Genomic DNA, 25349 nt, shown 5'->3' with positions numbered 1-25349 from the left:
CTTGGTTGCGGGCACATCCCCAGTAGGGGGTGTGCAAGAGGCAGCTGATCGATGATTCTCTCTCATCGATGTTTCTAACTCTCTATACCTCTCTGTAAAAAAATCAATAAAATATATAAAAAAATAAAAAAATAAAAGTAATACATAATGTCTAATCACTGGGGTGTACACCTGAAACTAATATAATATTGTATGTCAACTGCAGTAGAAAAATAAAAATTATTTAAAGCCATAAAAATTTTAAAATGTGCCTGTCAAAAAAGTATAGTTTCATGATGAAAATTACTGCATTTTTCTAGAGTTTTCAATAACTGATTTTATAAAGAGATCCTAGAGATCATCTACTTAATCGATGGGAAAATAAACTGAAGCCCAGATTAGTCAACTAGGCTAGCTTAAAGCTGATTAGAAACAAAAACAAGACATAATATTAGAAATTATTTCTATAGGTATTAACGGTAAAATTGAAATTGGGACCCACAACTCGTAGTTCTAAGTCCACTGCTCTTTCTCTAATACCGTAACTTTCAAACTGCACTTGGAGATGCCTCACAGGTCTCAAGAGTGTCCCCAGTGACCATTGCTACTCAAGGCTTGAACCAAAAACCCCTGCTTCAACTAGAATTACACCTACATTACTTCATGTTTATGTGATTTCCTTTTAAAATTTCATTTGAAACTGTTCTAGGGCTAAAAAGAAAAGACTGAAACTGCTGAATTGCACTACACTGCATCTTTCTTAGGCATAAGTTAAAGATTGAATTCCTTTTTAAAAGGGGATTCAGTAAGATATTTACTTACTGTAATTTTTATCATCAGCAGAAAAAAACACAACAGTTTCATGTCTATCCACCTTCCAGCATACATTCTAGGGCAGCCCAATGGACCTATTTTACAATGATGGGGACTGACCAATAGGGTAGCTATTAGCCTTGTGTGGTTATTGAGCACTTGAGATGAGACCACTGATTGAGAAACTACATTTTAAATTGTATTCATTTTAAATTAATAGCCAACCGTGGCTAGTAGTTACCATAGAGAACACAAGTCTGGGAAATGGATACCAAGGTCAGAAACTCAAAATCCTCTCACAATGCGGGAACCCCAGCCATCTACTCCAACTCTTGACTAGTCACCTCTCAAGGGCTCTAAGAATCAAAGTATATGCACATAGGCGAGGGCAGATCAGTGTGATTACTATGGTCACAGCATTTCTATCATAGGCAATGTCCTTCTAAAGAACATAGAACAAAGGCCTTAGTGTAACGCAGTTTCATTTGATAGTCTCTCATTGCGTGAAAGAAACAAAGTAAACATAAAACACTGATCTAACCAAAATGCACAGCAAATCCAGTGGGGATTTTAAATTCCACAAGCCACACCTGAAAGTCAACCTTAAAATTGATTTTTACATGCAAGCAAACACTCTAATTATAGTTTGAATGACTTAAGTTTTTAGAGCAAAGGTACAGAATCATGACCTTAAAGCAAATGGCCCATTTTATAAAAAAATAAAGATGTCACTCACCCTTTGGAAATAGTATAAGTCAGGTGTAATTCATAAGCCACATTTTACTTGCAAATGTTTTGAAAATAAATGTAAATAATTACGAGAAACTGTTCCTACCTAGAGAATATAATGTTCAGCAATGAAATCATCTGAAACTTACATCAGAAGGCTGTTTTGTGGAGAATATGATAGCATTGTGCTGCAATATCCTCCATGTGACTCATGTTCTCAAGAATGACATTGTGTGACTGAACACACCAAGCATCTTCCTACAACTAGAGAACGCCCTCACTTTCAAACAAACTGCTGCCCACCCTTCACAATGAGTCTCGTCCTTCTTACACCTGCCAAGACGACAGCACTTGGAACCATTACCCCATGTTGGCGAGGAAGGAGTTGCCAGGGCCCGTTGGAGATCTGGGTCTGTCCTGCTCCTCATACACAGGGGGAGGAATGGCAGCTTTAGAAGACTGTGAGCGAGGTCTTGAATCCTCTTCATAAGGAAATTCTCGGGGTACTATTGGATAAAAATAAAATAGGTTTACCAAAATACTACAAAAAAATTCCAAACTGCACTTGTATAAATAAGTTATTTTAAACTAATTTAACTGACATTTTTAGTTTACTATAAGGAGAAAAAACAAAATCCATTTTACAGCCTCTACATGACTTTTTAAAATTATAGAGGTACAGTAATATTTTTTTAATTTTAGCTTTGTTCCAGCTGTTATCTTAAATGTCCTTTTTATACCTTACTGAAATGTTATCCTTCAACAGTGTTCTAAATGACCATTTTTATCTGAGTGCTTAAGAGTTTTGTATGTTCCAGATAGATCCAAATGAAATCTCTTTTGATTCCCATAGCATCTTGTATACCTGTCTTTGGACTCTAATCTATTTCACTAGCCTAGCATAAAATAAAGCTCATTGAGGTTATGGACCATGTACCAGAGCAGTGATTTTGAAACCTAGCTACAGCAATGATTTTCAACAAGGAAGCTAAAAAAAAAAAAAAAAAAAAAAGGTCTGGTTTCAATTGTGTTTATGGTTTGCTAGGTGTTTTTACACAAAAGATACTTAACAAAACTTTTTAAATTATCTTCTTTAAAAAGATAACATAAATAGTGCAACAGGTATTAAAAAGCATTAGGGATGTTTATATTTTCTTGGGATAGTTTAGGTATGGTCCAACCCAGAGGATAGGAAAATGACCTAGATGATATATCAAAGTTCAATTCCTAGAACAGATCACTGGGAGAAGAAACAGTGGGTGGGGTGTTCTGGCAATGTAAGTGAAGGCACACAACCTGTGAGATGAAATCAAAACTAATGGCAGGGGATAAAAAAATCTAATCAGGAAGGTACTGCCACCTTGTGGAAGGTCATGAACTTAAACAGCCTCTAAAACACTGAGGACACAAATTGTAAACTGAGGGAGGAGCTATTATTGTTTTAGCCTAACTCCAAATATGAAATGTTGGAGAAGACAAAATGAATTTAAAAACAACAACAGTAGCCCTAACTGGTTTGGCTCAGTGGATAGAGCGTCAGCCTGCAGACTCAAGGGTCCCAGGTTCGATTCCGGTCAAGGGCATGTACCTTGGTTGCGGGCACATCCCTGGTAGGGGGTGTGCAGGAGGCAGCTGATTGACGTTTCTCTCTCATTGATGTTTCTAACTCTTTCTCCCTCTCCCTTCCTCTCTGTAAAAAATCAAAATATATTTAAACAACAACAACAGTAGAACGAAAGAGATAAACCAAAGAACTTATATACTTATATGCATAGCTCATGGACACAGGCAATAGGGTAGTAAAAACCTGGGGTGGGAGTAGAGGGGGTAGGGGCTAGAAGGAGGGGATAAAGGGGAGGGGGGGATGGGAGATATCTGTAATACTATCAACAAGTAAAAAATATATTAAAACAACAACAAAAAAGCACACCACTGTATAAAAATCCAAGACTCAGAGCCTGGCATTAAAACTTCTAAAGTACAAGGAATGAAAGGGAACAGCAGTCTCAAGGACCCACACTGGGCCTCAGGGTTCAGGCCAGAGGACAGGCTTTGGAGCAATTTCCTTTTATATTCAGGAAACCTGGCTGATAGAAGCTAAGACTGGCCATGGCTGGGTTAAAGATTTGTATAAAAATAAAAGAAGGGGAGACATAGATACATACACTCTTTGTCTTTCTCTACAAGAGAAGTGGGTGGTGCGATGGCAGCTCCGCCCATACCTGCAAAAATATAAAATTCCACCGATTAAAGGAACGTTTCAGATGCCAGACTCTCAAGGACTATGATATATACCATTTGTTACCAGGGCTGACTGGCAGACCCTGAGCGACGGATAAATGATTGCTCTGACACACGTTTCTGTGAAAGAGAGGGCTAAGGGACTGCTACTGCTTGGCTTGAGAAACCAAACAGCCCTGCCTCCTTAGGCTTTTATTGTAGCAACAGCTTGAACTAAAATTAACTTCTAGATACTATCAGCAGGTTAAGCATCCTTGAGATATCATCAGGGTATCCTTTCTAGATACTATTAGCAGGATATCCTTGAGATATCAGTAGAGTATCCTTTCTCAGTATCCTTGAGAAAACGCATCTGCAGTGTCCTTTAACCCTTTGCACTCGCTTGCTTTTTTCTCGATTCCTTTATTCTACTCGGGATTTAATTTTTCAAATACCCCAGATTTTACAAAGCGCGGCAGTAGAATAAAAAACTGGAGTTTCTTTTCATACAAACTTATTTATTTGGATTTTTTAATATTTCAAATTATTGATACATTCAAAGAGTATAAAAAGAGCTGCTACCGATGCTAACCGTGTCGAGTCACACTCGACATCCGAGTGCAAAAGGTTAAGCAAGGATGTCTAAAGACTAAACATAAAGATTCCAGTAAAACACCTGGGGGCTCAGACTTGTTTGGAAAAGTCAAGGCAGAGTCTGCCACCTTTGGCAAGGTCCCCCTAGAGGCCCCTGACCTTTCAGAGGTTCTTCCTTATAGACTTTCCAACCAAGTCCCATACTTCCCCATAATTTGTCATATCCCGGAAGGAAGGAAGGAAGGAAAGAAGGGAGGGAGGGAGGGAGGGAGGGAGGGAGGGAGGGAGGGAGGGAGGGAGGGAGGGAGGAAGGAAGGAAGGAAGGAAGGAAGGAAGGAAGGAAGGAAGGAAGGAGTAGGAAGGGGAGGGAAGGGAAGGAAGGAAGAAGTAGGAAGGGGGAGAAGGAAAGGGGGAGGAGAGAGAAGGAAAGGGGGAGGGGGAGGAGAGGGGAGAAGGGAGGGAGGAAAGGAGGAACGGAAGGAGATAGAACTGCTACTTCATCCCTCCAGCTAATATCTAAAGAACTTAATATCTGAATCTAGGATTAAAAATGTAGAATATGAAAAAGCCAGACAAACACAATTATTTTTTTCATAGTAGGCATTTAAGAGCCCTAGAATCTGTATAATAAAAGGGTAATATGCTAATTAGACCGGGAGACCTTCCAGACAAAGCCATGGTGGTGGGCCTGAGGCAGAGGTGGTTAGGGGCGATCAGGCCAAGAGTGGAGGGCAGTTGGGGGTGATCAGGCTGGTGGAGGGTGAGGGGAGTTGGGGCGAACAGGCCGGTGGCGGGGGGGGGGGCAGTTGGGGGTGAGCAGGCCGGCAGGGGGGGCAATTGGGGGCGAGCAGTTAAGGGTGAGCAGGCCGGCAGGGGCGGGGGGGGGCAGTTGGGGGCGATCAGGCCGGCGGGGGCAGTTGGGGTCAAGCAGGCCGGCAGGGGGTGGCAGTTGGGGGTGATCAGCCGGCAAGGGAGTACAGTTGGGGGCAAAAAGGCCAGCGGGGGGGGGGGGGGCAGTTGGGGGCAAGCAGGCTGGCAGGCAGAGTGGTTAGGGGCAATCAGGCAGGCAGGCAGGTGAGCAGTTAGGAGCCAGCGGTCCCGGATTGGAGAGGGATGTCCGAAATTGGAGAGGGTGCAGGCCGGGCTGAGGGACGCCCCCTGCCCCCGTGCATGAATTTCGTGCACCAGGACACTAGTGTAGTTAATAAATGAATTTTAAGATATAAGAACATAACCCAGAGAATTAGAGGTTACTTAAAAAATAGTAACATAGCCTGGCCAGTGTGGCTCAGTTATTGAGCTTCAACCTATGAACCAGGGGGACGGGGTTTGATTCCTGGTCAATGCACATGCCCAAGCTGCAGGCTCGATCCCCAGTGGGGGGTGTGCAGGGTGCAGCCCATCAATGATTCTCTCTCATCATTGATGTTTCTCTCTCTCTCTCCCTCTCCCTTCCTCTCTGAAATAAATAAAAATGTATTTTAAAAAAACCAACAGTAAGTCCTAGCTGGTTTGGCTCAGTGGATATAGCATTGGCCTATGGACCAAAGTGTCCCAAGTTTGATTCCGGTCAAGGGCCCACAGGCTTGGTTGCAGGCTCCTCCTCAGCCCGGGCCCTGGTTGGGGCACATGCAGGAGGCAACCAATTGATGTGTTTCTCTCACATCGATATTTCTCTCTGCCTTTCCTTCTCTCTTCCACTCTGTCTAAAAAAATCAATGGAAGAATATCCTTGGGTGAGGATTAAAAAAAAAAACCCAACAGTCACCAGATTCTCTGTTAATCCTCATCTGAGGATATTTTTCCCATTGATTTTTTTTAGAGAAAGTGGAAGGAGACAAGGGGGAGAGGGAGAGAGACACACACATACACATCAGCTGGTTACTTCTTGCACACGCTCCAACTGGAGCCAGGGACATGTGCCCTTGACCAGGAATCAAACTTGCGACCCTTTGGTTCTCAGGCTGACACTACTGAGCCATGCTGCCCACGGCTAGTCACCAAATTTTTTCATATACATTATCTCATTTAGACTTAATAACCTTTGAATTAGGTATAACTGTGTCCATTTTTCTTTCATAGGAGAAAATGATCAGAGGAGAATTAGTGGGCAGCAATAGCTCCCAGTGATTCCAAGCTTTCTCCCACAATACAACACACTCCTGGAACTAAACACCTATTTGGAAATGTAGGTACTTCTGGTTTCTATAGAATCTGTTTTGTGTGGTTACCATTCCTGCTCATGTTTCCTGGACAGAGAATGGTGGACACAAACAAACCAAAATAACTCCATTTGCTAGCTGACAAGAATGGAGAATATAAGGAATTTTTCATTAGGTATAAGCCTTAACATATCTTACCTAATAATAGACAAACATGTAAATTGACCGTGCCTCCACTACGCCTAGAGCCAATCATGAGTATGCAAATTAGCCCGACAAAGATGGTGGGTTAATTTGCATATGCAGGTGCAGAGTGGCCTGGCGGGGTGGGACGCCTGCTATGTGGGGCAGGGAGGGTGGGAGTGGAGGGAGCTACAGGAGCAGTGCTCCGGCCGGGAGCGGGGACTTGGCGGCTCCTGGGTGGCCAGGAGCGAAGCCAGGGGAAGGAAGGCCTATTCTTGCACGAATATCGTGCAACGGCCTCTAGTGTGTTATAACTTAATCACCAATGAAATAGTCCATAAAATAAGGTGTAAACAAACAAACAAAAAAATTGATTACAAAACCAGTGCTGCAACAGCGTGAAATGTTTCACAGAAGAAATTCCTCCAAAGCCAGCATATATGCATCATGATTAACAGGCCTGGACTAGACAAAATACTTAAGGAGAAATAGGAATAAAATCTTGTATTTCTTCTGAAATACTTTTTTTTTAATCTTGCCAAGTGATTACTGATTGATTCTGAGATTACCTCTAATGAGTTCAGTATGAAAAATTCAGGATGATTACTAAACATTTGCTACTAATCAGGTTAAAATATAAACATCACCTTTTACCAGTAGTATACATAACGGACATAATTCCATCACTTCCCTACTACTCAATATCGCTAATGTTCAAGAAATTAAACGGCCTTCACAGAAAAGGCATACCTCCTTACAAAAAGGGCAGCCGATCTATAAGCTGAAAAGATGAGACCAATAAGTATTCAACCTATATGCTGGATTCTAAAAACGTTAATAAAAACCAAACATTTCTTAATTGAGATAGCAAATATGAAATGCTTAACATAATACCCGACACAGAGCACACTCAAATGTTAACTTTACTCCCATTATAAAAACAACGTAGTGTCTGATAATATTCAGCATGTACTAAGTATTATTTTTCTTTGTTGAGGCATAATTGACAAATAATAATAGTTTCACGTATACAAGATAATGATTCAATGTTTATATATATTGCAGAATGATTACCACAATAAGTCTAATTAACATCTGTCATCATACATAATTACAATTTTTTTTCTTGTGATGAGGACTTTTAAGGTCCACTCTCTTACAACTTTCAAATATGCAATACAATATAGTTAACTATAGTCACCATGCTATGCATTACACCCCCATGATTTATTTATAACTGGAAGCTTGTACTTTTTGAACCCTTTACCCATTTCTCTCACCCCCCACCAATCTGTTGTCTGTATCCATGAGCTTGATTTTCTTTTGTGTTGTGTAGTAGGTATTCTATAAATACATTTAATTCATATCTGCATTGGAAGATTAAGAATTCTAAATTATTATAGATTTACTAGAGGCCCGGTGCACGAAATTGGTGCACGGAGCGCGGGGGGGGGGGGGGTGTCCCTCAGCCCAGCCTGCACCCTCTCCAATCTGGGACCCCTCGAGGGATGTCCGACTGCCCGTTTAGGCCCGATCCCGGATCGGGCCTAAACGGGCAGTCGGGCATCCCTCTCATAATCCAGGACTGCTGGCTCCCAACTGATTACCTGCCTGTCTTCCTGATCGCCCCTAACCGCTTCTGCCTGCCAGCCTGATTGATGCCTAACTGCTCCCCAGCCAGCCTGTTTTCCCCCAACTTCCCTCCTCTGCCGGCCTGGTCACCCCTAACTGGCCTCCCCTGCATGGTTGATCGCCTCCAACTGCCCTCCTTTGCAGGCCGGGTGCCTCCCAACTGCCCTCCCCTGCTGGCCATCTTGTGGTGGCCATCCTGTGTCCACATGGGGGCAGGATCTTTGACCACATGGGGGCAGCTATATTGTGTGTTGCAGTGATGGTCAATCTGCATATTACTCTTTTATTAGATAGGATAGAGGCCTGGTGCATGGGTGGGGGCTGACTGGTTTGCCCTGAAGGGTGGGGTTCCCTTGGGGCGTGGGGCAGCCTGAGCGAGGGGCCTGTGGTGGTTTGCAGGTGGGCCACTCCCCTTGGCGACCCAAGAGGAGGCCATGGTATCTGGAATTTATTTACCTTCTATAATTGAAACTTTGTAGCCTTGAGTGGAGGCTTAGGCCAGCAACAGGATGGCTTCTTTTGTTACCGCGGAAACCCAAGCCTCCCTCCCGCTCTCAGTGGCTGTAGCCATCTTGGTTGGGTTTATTTGCATATTTGCTCCTGATTGGCTGGTGGGCATGGTTTAGGCGTAGCGAGGGTGCGGTCAATTTGCATATTACTCTATTATTAGGTAGGATTCCTTTCCAACCCAATTAGTATTTTAAAATTTAAACCCTAAAACTTGGCTATACACTTGGGCAGACCAGGCTTGCCAAACTGCTGATCCTAAAATAGAGATCATGTATGTGGAAATATACTCCAGGTTCATGACAACAGAATTCTTAGGTCTTATGTTAAAGATGACTACATTATAATGAGGTTTTCAGGTAGATGAAGATTTCGGACAAGATGAACAGTGGACCCATTCTATATAATTCTATATAATAAGAGCCTAATATGCAAATTGTCCCCTCTACAGGGAGTTTGACCAGGGGGCGGGGCCAGCCAGCCAACCGCCTGTGGCCCCTCCTCCCGGCCAGCCCGATAGGCCCCGGCAGCCAGACCCCACCCATGCACACATTCGTGCACTGGGCCTCTAGTATTATATAAAGTGCTTCTTCCCTATGTGCCTCAGATTTCCCACCCTTAAAATAGGGATAAATCACAGAGCCCACTCCAAGTTGTCATGTAGCATCAAGGAGATAATCTATGAGAGGGTTTAGAACAGAGACTGGGATCTAGCAGACAAGTAGAAGATTTAAATTTCTCACTTAACCCTCAATCTATCAACCAAATTGGTCAATTAAATCAAGGAAATCCCAGCAATCAAAACATGATGAAGCTAAAATAAGCATTCCATTCTCCCAAGAACAAACACTGCTTAACTGTCTAGTAATCACTAAGGATTTAGTCTTTTTTTTTTTTTTTTTTAGGATTTAGTCTTAACTCAATTACAATTCAGCTTGTAAAATTTTAGAACTACAAGGAGTCTTATTAACTAGTTCAAATTCTCTATCTTCCTGCTCTTCAGATGACGTTGAAAGAAACCTACGTCCAGGGAAGCTAAGTGATATCCTCAGATTCATGCTTTTTAGTGACAAACGTTCTGGAAACGAATGCTTTGACTCTCCATTCAATGCTTAACAGCAATGAAGCTGGACACAGAGAATAGGTCAGTGTGACTATGCTACAGGTAAAAAAAACTATGTGTATATATTTCAAGGTATGCTCAAAGTATCTACTTAATAACTATTAGAAAGTGGGTGGGAAGCTCAAAAGAGAATATACGTAAAAACGCAATATAAATTAAGACTGTATGCAAATGTGGATTGCTGGAATTCCAGAGAGAAAATGACCTAAATCAATGTCAACTGAACTATATCAAATTGAATATGAAAAGCAAATAGTGGAATTGCACCATGTTGGAAATATAATATTTATGTTCATGCCTTACTTCTTTTTCTCCTTTCTCGCTCATAATCTTCATCTTCATCAGAATCTGGGTCTGGTCGCCTTGAAAACCCACTGGCTTCATGTCTGTCTTTACGCCTCCTGTGATAATAAAAGAACCAAATTCATTACAGATGAGCCAATTTAGAGATGTGAACTCAAGGACATCACCTTGACTTTATCTTGGCTAGAAAATACCCAAATCCTCTCTTTCACACTAAACTATTAATGGAAGTAGGGGTGTGTGCAAAAACAACTGATTGAAGACTAAAGTAGCTCAAGTATGACAAGTGAGAAAAACCAGAAGATGAACTGAACACATTTAATGGGTATATAAATAGCAAGACAAAAGTTTACTTGGTATTTGCCTCTTTCAATTTTAAAGCATATCAACATAGGTAATAGTTTAACAATTCTAATTCTCTAGAACAATTTTCAACCAGTGTGTGAGGAGCACACTGGATATCACAAGAATTTTTTAAACATGCAATACCTGACTATTTAGTCAAGGGCACTAACCTCTTTTCCCTTAGACTGTCAAAAAAAAGACAACACAATAGTCTGGTGTGAGTGAATCAAAATTATACCTATTGTTTTTTGCCAGATCATATTCTGTCAGATTGTATTTTTTTTTGGTGTGCCACAAAATTTTAGTAATTTGTTTATGTGTGCCATGAGATGAAAAGGGTTGAAAATCGCTGCTCGAGAACATGCCTTCATTACATGAAATGATTCAATAAATAATGAGAAAGACTGTATTACTATTTTACAAACTTTTTTTCCCCTCACACAATGACATGTTCATTGATATTTAGAGAGAGGACAGGATGGATGGATGGATGGAGGGAGGGAGAATAACAGAAAGAGAAAGAGAGAGCAAAACATCCATCTGTTGCCTCCTGTACAAGCCTCAACCAGGAATCGAATCCACAACCTTTCAGTGTACAGGACGATGCTCCAACCGAGTCACACCAGCCAGGGCATATTTTATATACTACTTAACAATTAATATGCAATGTTTTACAAAGAAGAAATGCAATCACATTCTTACTGCCCATATTTTTATTTATTTATTTTTAAACTTTATTGATTTCGGAGAGGAAGGAAGAGGGATAAAACAATGGAAACATCAATGATGAGAAAGAATCATTGATTGGCTGACTCCCGCACGCCCCACACTGGGGATTGAGCCTGCAACCCAGGCATGTGCTCTGACTGAGAATCAAACCATGACCTCCTGGTTCATAGGTCAATGCTCAACCACTGAGCCACACCAGCTGGGCCTTATTGCCCATACTATAAAAAAACATAAATAAAAGATGCATGTGTTGCCCTAGCTGGTTTGGCTCAGTCGATAAGAGTGTTGGCCTGCGAACTGAAAGGTCCCAGGTTCGATTCTGGTCAAGGGGACATACTGGGGTTGTGGCCTGATCCCCAGTAGGGGGCATGCAGGAGGCAACCAATCAGTGATTCTCTATCACTGATGTTTCTATCTCTCCCTTCCTCTCTGAAATCATTAAAAATATACATATATATTTTTAACAAGATGCATGTTTTAAAAAAATTCCATCTGGCACAAAAATAGTTAAAAAGATAACAATTTAAGTATTTTTAGTCTGTGATTTTTTTTCATATTGGTATATCAGCTTATTTTTTAATGTTTTTATTGATTTTTTTCTTTTTAAGAGAGAAAGGAAGGGAGAGGGAGAGAAACATCAGTGTGAGAGAGAAATATCAACCAGTTGCCTCCCATACACACCTGGCCTAGGAACCAAACCCGAAACCAGGGCATATGCCCTGACTGGGAATTGAACCAGTGACCTTTTGGTACATAGGAAGATGCTCAACCAATTTAGCCACACTCGCCAGGGCCAATTTAAGTATTTTGAATAGTTGACTATTGAAGAGTCATAGCAAAGGAAAGAAACTATTGTTCAACATTAGGTTAAAGTTGTTCTAAGGTACTTTTCTAACAACTCACCCAAAATATATACTTTAAGTTTTCTGCATCTATACATGAAATTTGCTCTAGACTATGTTTTTTGTTTTAATGCTGGGATGTTAAAAAACTAACTTCATAAAAACTAACTTCAGCCTTACAGACAGCAATGAAGTTCATTCATTAACATTCTAATAAATATTTCAAATGTAAAATAGCCCCGAATCCAAACAAGCCTTACTTTTCTCTCTCTTCTATTTCTTTTTGTCTTTCCAGCTCTCGCTGTCTCTGTCGTTCTTCTCTTTGGCGCTTCACTACTTTCTCATAATCATTAGGAAACATAGGATCATATTCATCAGCTAAGGGAATCAAAACTTCTCCTGCAGAAAATCCACTGGGTACAGGATCCTGAGGAAGATAAAAATGCCAACGTATCATTCTCATGTCTTAAAATTTTAGAATTCAAGTAAAAGAATATGAGGGTTGGAAGGAGACTTGATGACATCTACATGCCTCCTTTGTTTTATAGATGAGGGAACAAATGTTGAAGGAGGTTTAGTGACTTGACATGGTCACACAACTCACCAGGTAGCAGCAAAACCATGATAATGAATTTAGTTCAGTATTAATTCCTTAAATATCCTATGGTACTTTTCTGAAATTTCCAAACTGCCACTACTTTTAAGTAATAATTTTGATTATTTATATAGTAAACAATGAATACTTCTGTTTTTATGTATCTCCGTGAAAACTTAAAAACCAAACAATCCATAAATAACAATCATTCTTTTGGTCATTAATAACCTGCGGATATTTTTCCCATTGATTTTTTTAGAGAGTAGAAGGGAGGGGGAGAGAGTGGGAGGGCAGGAGGGAAGTGGGGGAAGAGAAACATTGATGTGAGAGAGACACATTAACTGGTTGCCTTCTGCACGCACCTCAACCAAACTTGCAGCCCAGGTACATGCCCCTTGACTGGGAATCTAACCTGAAACCCGTAGGTGCTTGGGCCGATGCTCTCTAACACGGTCCAGGGCCTCTTGGGCTTTTTTAATGCTCTGGAATACATCCCTTCCGTGGTAGACAGCACTTCTTGTGCCAATTCTGACACAGATGGATGTCTTCATTAAATTTTTTTACATATGTTTTTATTGATTTTTTTAGCAAGGGAGGAAGGGAGAGGGACAGGAAGATAGAAACATCTATCGCTTGCCTCCTGCACACCCACTACTGGGGATCCAGCCTGCAACCCAGGCATGTGCCCTGACCGGGAATAAAACAGGCGACGACCTCTTGGTTCCTAGGTTGACAACCACTGAGGTCACTGGCCAGGCTCATTAATTTTTTTAAGGTCCACTAAGATCAGGTTCAGATGATAACATTATGCATTTCTCTTCTAAATATTTAGAAACTGGAGTTACTTACTCTTTGAAAGAAAAGAGGTAGTCTTAACAAAGAAATCAGAAAGACAAAAGGCAGACAGTACAGCTAACTAGAAGATACATGATTAGAAATGGGGCTTTACCCTAGGTTGGTGTTCTTGAACCCTATCTGGTTCTGAGAAGCTCCAATCTAATGTACAGCCTAAATTTCCTAAACCTCCATACTTTCTTCTTCCATGTTTTCTTAGCATAACTCTTTCTTATTATCTCTAAAAATAAGAGGCCTTAACTGGTCTCCACAGGCACCTAAAACAAACATAGCTTAGGACTAGTATTTTTGAGTGCCCATTCTGCATCTCTTTCAGGAGGCACACTGCCCAATACTATCAAAGGCAGAGAGGTTGTAAAATGTATTTCATTTTGAACACAAAACTAATATAAGAGCTTTTTCCCTAGCCCCGTGGTCGGCAAACTGTGGCTCGCGAGCCACATGCGGCTCTTTGGCCCCTTGAGTGTGGCTCTTCCACAAAATACCCCGGCCTGGGCGAGTCTATTTTGAAGAAGTGGCATTAGAAGAAGTTTAAGTTTAAAATATTTGGCTCTCAAAAGAAAATTCAATCGTTGTACTGTTGATATTTGGCTCTGTTGACTAATGAGTTTGCCAACCACTACCCTAGCCAGTTTGGCTCATATGCCTGGGTTGCGGGCTCAATCCCCAGTAGGAGGTGTGCAGGAGGCAGCCAATCAATGATTCTCTCTCATCATTGACGTTTCTATCTCTCTCTCTCCCTTTTCCTTCCTCTCTAAAATCAATAAAAATATTAAAAACAAACAAACAAAAAACCCTGCTAATTTTAACAATGAGCCATCCTTCTTTAAATGCTACAGAGAATAAAGAATCCTTAGCTGGTTTGGCTCAGTGGATAGAGCAGTGATGGGCAACCTTTTGAGCTTGGTGTGTCAAACTTCGCCAAAAAACTGAGCATAACTCGGGTAGTGTGTCACTTTGAGGAAAAAACATTATTTCGCAAATGTTTCATCCTCAGGAGCAGCAAATGTTTCATCCTCGGCATGCGGCCACCTCAGCGGCCGCGTGTCATCAGAAATGGCTACGCGTTGTCAGTGCTGACACACGTGTCACAGGTTCGCCATCACTGGGATAGAGCCGTCGGCCTGAAGACTGAAGGGCCCCAGGTTCGATTCCAGTCAAGGGCACATGCCCAGGGTTGTGGGCTCAATCCCCAGTAGGGGGCATGCAGGAGGTAGCCGATCAGTGATTCTCTCTCATCATTGATGTTTCCATCTCTCTACCTTCTCCCTTCCTCTCTGAAATCAATAAAAATATAATTTTTAAAACACACACACACAAATTGGCAATGAAAATGACTGATTTCTGAATGCCACCTCAGGAAGTCTATCCTAAGAAAATAATTTTACATGCATAGAGCACTCTCTATGGAGCTGTGCATTAAAGTGTTATTTATGATGACAACATAAAAGCAGGGCTAGTTGGTTCTAGAGTTAGGAAACACTTGTATAAGTTACAATACATTCACTTGATGGAAATACTTTACAATTAAAAATTGGTTATGGGGGGAACCAAGATGGCGGCAAAGTTAAACAACTAAATTGCCGCCGCGCACAACAATTTTAAAAATACAACTAAAAGACAAAACGTCTACCACCCAGAACCACGGGAAAGCTGGCTGAATGGTAGATTTACAACTAAGAAGGAAAAAGAAAGGAGAACAAACGCGGAAAAGCTTAGGTACGGAGGCGCGCGTAGCAGGCTGGTGGCGGGCAACGGGGCACGCGGCTTTTTTTTTAACCCGAAGGGAGACAAGCTCCCAATCACTCTGAAACCCAGTTTCTGGGGACATGCGGGGGACCCAGACACCTACGGGGAGAAGCTGGACTATCGGCCATCAGGTCGGAAAGTGAGAGTGACTTTTTTGCAGAGGTGCGCCCAGCAATCATTGTTTACTGCACTGGAGCTTGGGACGCGGGGACTGGGAAACGCGGAAAGGCAGAGACAGCTGACGGCAGCCATCGCCAGTTTGCCACGCCCTAGCCTATTGACGCCCTGAGACCCTGCCCCGCATTCTCAAACCCGCCCAGGCTCCACACAGCGGCTTTAGCATATAAATGGCCTGCCTTGTGGCAGCTTAACCAAATCAACTGAAGCTCCAGTCAGACTGCTCCAAAACCACTCAAGCAAAGAGGAGAAAACTAGTTCTTGCTGAAGCTCCTGCTGGGGGCCTCAGACAGTAGCTGACCTGCACCCCATTAGAGATTCAGAAACTAGGACATCTAGTGGTCGGTGTGAAACGACACCAGATTTCAACCACTCTCATAAGGGACACATTCAAGAGGCAGACTCAGTGAGCGCCAAAGCCCTACTGGAACAAGTCCCACCCCATAAACGTGTCTCCAGCACAGCAATTCCTCCTTTATAGACACAACGGGTCCTCACAGCCAATTGGCCTGGAGGTCAATTTCTCCCAGTGACACCAACAACAATCAAGACTTAACTACAACAAGGCTGTACACACAGTCCACTAAGGGGTGCACCAAGAGCGTCCACCTCAGGTAACTGGGAGGCTGAGCCATTAAACCAATAGGACACCTAGTACACAAAGCTACCCTAACCAACTAAGGGAAGCAGTGAAAATGAGGAGGCAAGGAAACAGATCCCAAAAGAAAGAAATGGAGGAGAACAAACGAATGGACATAGAGTTCAAAACTACGGTTATAAGGTTTTTCAAGAATTTCATGGAAAAGGCCGATAAATTTAATGAGACCCTTGAGGATATGAAAAAGGACCAACTAGAAATGAAACATACACTGACTGAAATAAAAAATATTATACAGAGACCCAACAGCAAACTAGAGGAACGCAAGAATCAAGTCAAAGATTTGGAATACAAAGAGGCAAAGGACACTCCTCCAGATAAGCAAGAAGAGAAGAGAATCCAGAAAGTTGAAAATAGTATAAGAAGCCTCTGGGACAACTTCAAGCGTACCAACATCAGAATTATGAGGGTGCCAGAAGAAGAGAGAGAGCAAGACACTGAAAACCTATTTGAAGAAATAATGACCAAAAACTTCCCCCACATGGTGAAAGAAATAGACTTACAAGTCCAGGAAGCGCACAGAACCCCAAATAAAAGGAATCCAAAGAGGACCACACCAAGACACATTATAATTAAAATGCCAAGTGCAAAAGACAAAGAGAGAATCTTACAAGCAGCAAGAGAAAAACAGTTAGTTACTTACAAGGGAGCACCCATACGATTATCAGCTGATTTCTCAACAGAAACTATGCAGGCCAGACGGGAGTGGCAAGAAATATTCAAAGTGATGAATAGCAAGAACCTACAACCAAGACTACTCTACCCAGCAAAGTTATCATTCAGAATTGAAGGACAGATAAAGAGCTTCAAAGATAAGAAAAAGCTAAAGGAGTTCATCACCACCAAACCAGTATTATATTAAAAGCTGAAAGGTATTCTTTAAGAAGAGGAAAAAGAAGAAAAAAGTAAAGATAAAAATTATGAACAACAAATACATACCTATCAACAAGTGAATCTAAAAGTCAAGTGAATTAAAAATCTGAAGAACAGAATAAACTGGTGAACATAATAGAATCAGGGGCATAGAATCAGAGTGGATTGATAATTCTCAGGAGGAAAGGGATGTCTGTGTGGGGTGTACGGAAGAGACTGGACAAAATCATACACCTATGGATGAGGACAGCGGGGGGAGGTAAGGGCAGAGGGGGAGTGGGAACCTGGTGGAGGGGAGATATGGGGGGAAAAAAGGAGAAACAATTGTAATAATCTGAATAATAAAGATTTATTAAATTAAAAAAAAAATTGGTTATGCCCTGGCTGGTGTGGCTCAATTGGTTGAAAGTTGTCCCCATGCACCAAAAGGTGGTGGGTTCAATTTTCGATCAGGGCACATGCCCAGGGGTTTGATCCCTGGTTGGGGTGCGTGTACTAGTAAGAGGCAACCAATAGATGTTTCTCTCTCACATCACTGTTTCTCTCCCTCTCCCTTCCTCTCTCTCTAACATCAATAAAAAAGTATATATTCTTTAAACAATTGGTTACGAACCCTGCCAGGTAGCACAGTTGGTTAGAGCAGCCCAATATACCAAGGCTCCTGGTCAGGGCACATACTAGTACAAGAATAAACCACTGAATGCATAAATAAGTGGAACAACAAATCAGTGTTTCTTCCTCTCCTTCCCTCTCTCTAAAATAAATTTAAAAACTACTAAAACTAAAAAAATTAAAACTGGTTATAAAAACTACATAACATGAAAAAATGCTTATTGATTAGATTTTTGGGGGTGGAAACAATATTATAGGTTCTAGAATCAATATACAATAACAGAAGATGATGAATCAGCTTCTGAGTAGATATAGCTAGAAAAACTTAGAGGTGTTGAGTTTGTGGGAAAAAATGTTAAGTGACTAAGAACCCCCCACAAAGCATCTCCACTGTGGGGTGCCCGTCTCTCTATACAGACTATTAGCCTGTAGTAGTATCAGTTCTTCCAGCCAAGAAATCCTACCAAGAGCTTCAGCTATGCTGTGCCTGAGAATAAAAGCAAGGTGGGGGGGGGGGGGGAGGGGAGAAAGAATTCCAAACCAGAACAGTCAAAACTGAGGAGGATGAGAAACTAAATAAAGAAGGGAAAGGGCATGCGGCTGGAACTGTGTCCTTTTTTTTGGGGGGGGGAGGGGGTGGTAGGAAGAGTACCTTGCTAAGAAATAGTTAGCAATAATAGCATATTCTATCATTAACCTTTGGTCATTTCTCATCAAGCAACCTGTGCGCCTGGTATGTTTAAACTACCGCAGTCATATTATTTGATTGCCATCTATAGAAGAATAAATGTGTATATATCTAAAGAGTGGGTGTAATTTTAACTATATATTATGTTTAATTCATTTGCCCCCCATTTTGTGTAGTTTTAACTATGATTTGGAATTATCCTTTCCCAGATCTTCCTTATCCTCACTTAACCCATTTATAGAACTGTCCATGTCTGTTTCTTAGTTTTTAAGCTTATGCAAAATTATTGGGATAATAAAGGGTAGGACAGTAGAATTGTCCTTATTTTAATCTACAACAAAACAATGAATACTAATATTCTTTATGATAGCAAAAACTGGGGGGGGGGGGGGGGAAGACTATATATCTAGCATTAAGAAAATTTAACTACAGTATACCCTCACAAGGGAATATAGTAAAGCCATTAATATGAACATACAGTCCTATACTTTTTTACAGAGATAGATAGTCCCAATATATTAAGCAAAATAAGTAAATTAGGAAACAGTAGGTAGAAGAGGCATAGAATGGGAAGATATTCCAAAATCTAAAGTTTTTAACTTCTGGGTAGGATTGAAGTCATTTGTTTTTCTTCTCGAATATCTCTAGTTTCTGATTATTCTATAATAAACTATTTTAAATAGCTAAATGTTTCAAACTTGATAAAACAGAGGTAAAAACTAAGTTGAAAATGATATTGACTAGGCTGCAAACATCTACTAAAGAGACCGTGTCCAGAGTGACATATGCATGAAATAAGACATACAGTTAGCAGGAAAGACTGTCAAGGTCAGAGGACGGGCTTACCTTTAGGCCAGCTGCTACGTGAGGCGGCGTGTCTACAATCTGCCGGTCATCTGAAGAGCCGCCTCGCTTTAGGTCGATTACCGGGGCAAGGACTGTACTTTGTTTTGTTCTCTGGCTCTAAAGTCATTGAAAAACAGAGTTTACTGAAGCTTCAAATTAAAATTCATACTATTTATAACAAAGCTTTTTTGGGGGGGCTGGGGGCTGGGGGAGTCTTTGTAATGAACCTTTCGGATACAAGAAAATCATAATCTTAAAATAGCCTTTTAATTCAATTATTACTATAACCACAAACTAATTTCATTGGCTTTTTTTTTTTAACAAAACAAATTTTCTCCACTGTAAAAGACTTATAGTAAACTTGGTCAGTTTTATTTAAGTTTGCATGTGAAATCATCTCTACAATGGATTCTCCTTTGACCTGGAGGGCAAATCTATAACAGCATATTATGCTTTGACTAGTGTGGATCTTTCACAAGGAATGGGTATTTTTTTATATCCTGGGCAAAACATGAGAGTTTTTTCCCCTCCCAGTAGAATATAAAATCCTGCCCTACCTATTTTATTATGAACCTACAGAAAAATTTTTTTTCTAAAGAAAACATGATTATTCATATACCATCAACCATTGTTAATATTTTATCGTATTTGTTTTACCTTACACCTATATTTTACGTTGAACCATTTGAAGAAAATTTGAAGACACAGGACACTATCCTTAATCAGCTAAAATTATGAACATCCTTTTACATAACCACTACACTATTACCTAATAAAATCAATAATACCCTGTATCAGTTCCTATCCAATTCATATTCAGGTTTTCCAAGCTGTCCCTCAAATGTCTTCTAAATAGTTGATTTTATTTTGAACCAGGATCCTACCAAAAGTTCACAATGCATTTGGTTTTTAAGTCTTCTGACTTAGGAAAAATCTCCCTCCTTGCTGTCATCATTGTAATCATCATTTTTGTCTCCTCTTTTTCCTCTGATACTGTCTTGTAAAATGCTGCACATTCTAATATCTGTTTGATAAATTCCTGGTGGTCTAGTTTCACTTATTCATCTATGCCCTACAATTCTTGAAAACTAAGTTAAATCTTGATTAGGTTAGAGCAGTGCTCTTTGGCAAGAATATGTCATAGGTGAGGTGGTGTGCTTCATGCTACTTCACCCCAGCAGGCACACAACTCAGGTTGTCTGTTAATGATGCTAATCATGACCATGTGAATACAGAGGTGTCTACCTGATCTTTTGGTTTTAAAGATTTAATTTCCCTCTCCCTTTGCAGTTTTAAAGTGTTATACATTTTTATTGTTATCAATCACTACAAAAGGCTCAAAATAAGCCACCATCTCTCTTGAATTTAACATCACTTATCATTTCAAGCAAATAAATGTAATCCAATCAATAAGTTACAATTCACAAGGTAAAAACCAAAGTTTAAAGGACAATGGAGGGGCCGAAACCGGTTTGGCTCAGTGGATAGAGCGTCGGCCTGCGGACTGAAAGGTCCCAGGTTCGATTCCGGTCCGGGGCACAATTCAGGTCCGGGGCATGTATGTTGGTTGCAGGCACATCCCCAGTAGGGGGCGTGCAGGAGGCAGCTGATTGATGTTTCTCTCCCATCAATGTTTCTAACTCTCTATCTCTCTCCCTTCCTCTCTGTAAAAGATCAATAACATATATTTTAAAAAATAATAAAATAAAATAAAATAAAGGACAATGGAGGGGAGTGGTATCAGAATCATACATTTTTCTATTTGATATATGTTTTTAATATATTTTATTGGTTTTTTAGAGAGGAAGGGAGAGGGACAGAGAGTTAGGAACATCGATGACAGAGAAACATCGATCAGCTGCCCCCTGCACACCTCACACTGGGGATGTGCCCGCAACCAAGGTACATGCCCTTGACCGGAATCGAACCTGGGACCCTTCAGTCCACAGGCCGATGCTCTATCCACTGAGCCAAACCGGCTTTGGCTGATATATGTTTTTAAAATGGAGACACAGATAAAACCACAATTTCAGTCTGTAGGTAACATTTTCTCTACCAAATACCTTTACAGATTTGGTTATGCCAACCTGGTACTGAGTAATTAATTAGTAAATTAAATAGTCTAAGAGAATCAATGAAATGTATCTTCACTTCCCTTAATGAGAAACACAATATTAATTTCACACAGCAATCGCAAAAGATATTAGAAAGTTAGCAGAAATGATTTCATAAGCAACTCTTTATTTTGATGGATTATAAAATCTATTTGAAATCTTAAGAGATTTCCTGAAGTTAATGTATTTGGGGAAGTGAAAAGATGATAAGCATAAATTAAACAGTCTGAAGCAGATACTACAGAGGATGTCTAAGAGTCTAGATTTCATATAAAAACATAATTCCTAGCTTATTAGCACCCAATTCTTTACTTTCCATGTGAGTAAAATAATGGTACAGAAAAATCAGTGTGTTATCCATAAATTTTATGGTTTTTTAATATATTTCTTTTTGGAAGAATCTATTTTTCTCAGTTTTATTTTATTCAAGCTGATTTTTAACCTATTTATAATTATGCACTGGCTGGATAGAGAAAGTGATCCTAAAGTACTAGGCAGGAAGAAACAAATTATCTAGGATTTTAAAAGATTGGCTACAAGTAATTCACAAAGCTGACAATTTTTAAACTGGTAATAAAGAATTATCCCAAGTAGTTTTTAATTTGTATATGTCTAGAATATTTTTATTCTGCTTTTCTATTTTCTGTTCCTAAAAGTATTTGACAGTAACATTTTAATATCAAATATCCAGTGGGCACCTATGTTTTTAATGTTTTACATGTTGAATAATTTCAAGGATGCAGCCAATGCCCAACATGTATACAACTAGAACAAAACAATGACTCCCGCACTACATATACCTGACGCATTCACAACCAATCTGAGCCCTCAATAACACAAACTCATTATTACAGCTTACTAATGACTGCAGAGCTTCCTTTCTCAAAGTGCTGATTCCAAACCACCTACAACTAACAGCAGGAATATTACAAAAAATGCAAACGCCCATGGGCCCCAACCTAGAACCAGAATTTACCAGAATATCAGGAACATGACCACCGAAGCAATATTTTAACAAAATTCTCAGTAATCTTAGACATACTGAAGTCTGAAAACCTGTACCACTGTTGGAAACCAAGAGTATTACCTTTCTCCATTGGAATCCCTGAAATAGTTCTATTCCCAGGAATTGGGAAGAGCAAAATGACCCTAAGCTCCTTATTCTTCTCTACATAGAGCCTCTCTCCCCATTAATGTTTAAGCCTACATAATCAATAAAAAGGCAGCAGAGCAAGCTAAAATCATATTACTCTTAATCTAAGGAGGAACCTGCTCTGTAGACTTCTCCTTTCACACTGTGGGCTTATCTTACCTTTGCTTGAGTAAGAGCTGCCTTCTTCACCTGAAGCTGAGACTGTAGAAGTTTGAAGTTTTTGGACCAGCCTTCTGTTTTCGAGTCACTGGTCTCCACTCCCAGGTCATCATACAGTGACATCTTTTCAGTTTAATGCTGAAAGGCAAGGGGAGGGTTTAGAAAATGCAAAATACAGTAAAGATTTAAAATCTTTTCATGTTGCCCTGGCCAGTGTGCTCAGTGGTTAGATCGTCAGCCCATGCACCAAAGGGTCATGGGTTCAATTCTCAGTCAAGGGCATGCACCTGGGTTGCAGGTTCAATCCCGGCCCCAGGTGGGGTGCATGCAGGAAGCAACCAATCAATTGTGTCTCTCACCTTTCTCTCTCTCCTTTCTTTCCTCCCTCCCTTCCACTCTCTTTAAAAATCAATGGAAAAAATATTCTTGGGTAAGGATTAACAAATAAAAAAATCTTTTTGTGTTAAAATAACTCATTTTCAAGGAATTGTAGAGGTAAAATGTATTTAAAGAGATCCCCTAGCCCAGGAACATTGGACAAAAGCCAAGACATTTGATATCACTAATAAGCGTCCTTTCTAATATGCACGTATTATTTTAAAAATGAAGTTCTATAATTAATAAGATCATGTGGTCAAGGAATTCGTGAGTGAAACCAGTCTGTTCTACAGCATATAATGAGCTAAAGATGAAAGGTTCTAGATTCAGGACACTATTAATTACATATATCCAATTTTTAAAATTCTATTTGGTCTCAATAGCAAAAAGGAGAAGCCTCCCAAAAACACTAGGTTCACTCAGCACAATTAGCTACCCTTTTATAGAGAAAAAAATTTAAACATATGCTTAGAAATTTAAAAAAAACACAAAGAAATGATCTCACAGAAGTAGGTTAACCAAAGGATATATTTTATTATTGCTTGTTAAGAGAAGTGTAGAGGGTTAGATCTTAAATAGCCTGACTTCCTCATGACATTGGTTACAAAGAGATAATCGATCTACATGTGAATGATCAACACACAATATCCCTGCAGAATAGAGGAATACAAGATTACAACAAAAATGAAGACAACAATGGTTGCCCTAGCTGGTTTGGCTCGTGGATAGAGCATCAGCCTGCAGAGTAGATTTCGGTCAAGGGCACATGCCTGGGTTGCCAGCTCAATCCCCAGTGGGGGGCATGCAGGAGGCAGCTGATCAATGATTCTCTCATCATTGATGTTTCTCTCTCTCTCTTTCCCTTCCTCTCTGAAATCAATAAAAATATATTTTTAAAAAAGAAGACAACAATGGTTAACATTTATTAAACCTTATCTGGGCAGGTGGTTGTAAATGCAGTATTTGCTGAGGAAGCCTAGAACTAGGTTATAGATGGGGAACTGGGTGAGACTTCAGGAGATAAACCTGCCCCAAGTCATTTCAAACCCAGTCAGGTGAACACCACAGCCCTTGCAAGTAAATCCCTACTGCCAACTTAAAAAAAAACAACCCTAACATTCTGAAACCCACAACATGACCCACTTCTCAAAATAAGATATAATCTTTCTCAGACGGAAAACAACTTTTTTAAATCCCTAAATTGCAAATAGGTAACTTCCTATTTATGAACACATCCAAAAGTCTGACAGTTTCCAGGCCCAGACAGCATTTTGCTTTAAAAACTGTTATACAAAACCTGTTCTGCCTGTGTCTATGTCTCAGGAAGAGAAAGAGACATAGACAAGAAGGAAATTCCCCCCAGGGTTACGTCTGACAAGGGCAAAAATTTCTCTCAGGCATATGCTTACTTCTCTACCCTTCTATGACAGGTATTGTAAGACCCCGCTTCCCCAACACTTTAGCTCAGTGGTCGGCAAACTGCGGCTTGCAAGCCACATGCGGCTCTTTGGCCCCTTGAGTGTGGCTCTTCCACAAAATACCACGTATCCTAATTAAGTTAATAACAATGTACCTACCTATATAGTGTAAGTTTAAAAAATTTGGCTCTCAAAATAAATTTCAATCGTTGTACTGTTGTTATTTGGCTCTGTTGACTAATGAGTTTGCTGACCACTGCTTTAGCTGACCTTGGTTTCACTTTGTGTGGAGTGGGAGGTGACAGGGGTAGATACCAACTTTATTCCCTCAGAATAGCTGTTCTGGTTTTGAGCATTGTAGCTCTCTCTGCCTGGAAATCAGTGCCCCACTACATCGTTGCTTCTCAATATTCAAACCCTCAGATTACCTAAAAGCTCTGTTTTTATTTCTTAATGAAAGGGCCCCAAGGTAGCACAGAAGCAGGATGAATAAAAGCAGAGTCCAGGGTACTGGGGGCTGCTCCAATGAATGACCTGAAAATCCAGAGATGCCTACATTAAGGCTTCTGTGACAACTCATCAGCTTAGCTGATAGAAGCATGTACAATTTCCTAGAGAGCACATCCAGGGAAATGCCCACTGCCTTCAGTGCCAGACACAGTGAACATTTTATTCAGGAACTTGGCAATGCCTTGTCACGTTACACTTGAGTCACTAAAACTAAATGAAGAAAAAGTAATGAACTCCATTTCTTAATTTAGTATGGCTGAAATACAACCTTGCCTTCAAAGCTTTAGAGGGAATCCCTCTGGAGTCTACTTTCCCCTAGCCTACCTGGTATTCAGCACTAATCATTCTTATCTAAATTAAAATTTAGACACGATATCCTTAAACTTTAAATTTAATCTGAAAA

At 40.4% G+C, this 25349-nt stretch overlaps 1 protein-coding gene across 1 annotated transcript in view; it reads right to left on the bottom strand.

Moving 5' to 3' along the window:
• RBM17 (RNA binding motif protein 17) overlaps window positions 1-25349 on the bottom strand; it is a 39452-nt gene that overhangs the window by 6475 nt on the left and 7628 nt on the right. Inside the window, exons 2-7 of the mRNA XM_079771852.1 lie at window positions 22641-22778; window positions 19215-19331; window positions 12422-12588; window positions 10246-10343; window positions 3687-3743; window positions 1886-2027 (exon numbers count right to left, since the gene is read on the bottom strand). Coding sequence (XP_079627978.1) covers window positions 1886-2027; window positions 3687-3743; window positions 10246-10343; window positions 12422-12588; window positions 19215-19331; window positions 22641-22763 — 704 coding nt within the window. The 5' untranslated portion in view covers window positions 22764-22778. The remainder of the gene's footprint in view (window positions 1-1885; window positions 2028-3686; window positions 3744-10245; window positions 10344-12421; window positions 12589-19214; window positions 19332-22640; window positions 22779-25349) is intronic.

Source organism: Cnephaeus nilssonii (genome assembly GCF_951640355.1).
Source record: "Cnephaeus nilssonii genome assembly, chromosome: 1".
NCBI classification, from domain to species: Eukaryota; Metazoa; Chordata; class Mammalia; order Chiroptera; family Vespertilionidae; genus Cnephaeus; species Cnephaeus nilssonii.
This window is presented reverse-complemented; position numbering and strand designations above follow the sequence as displayed.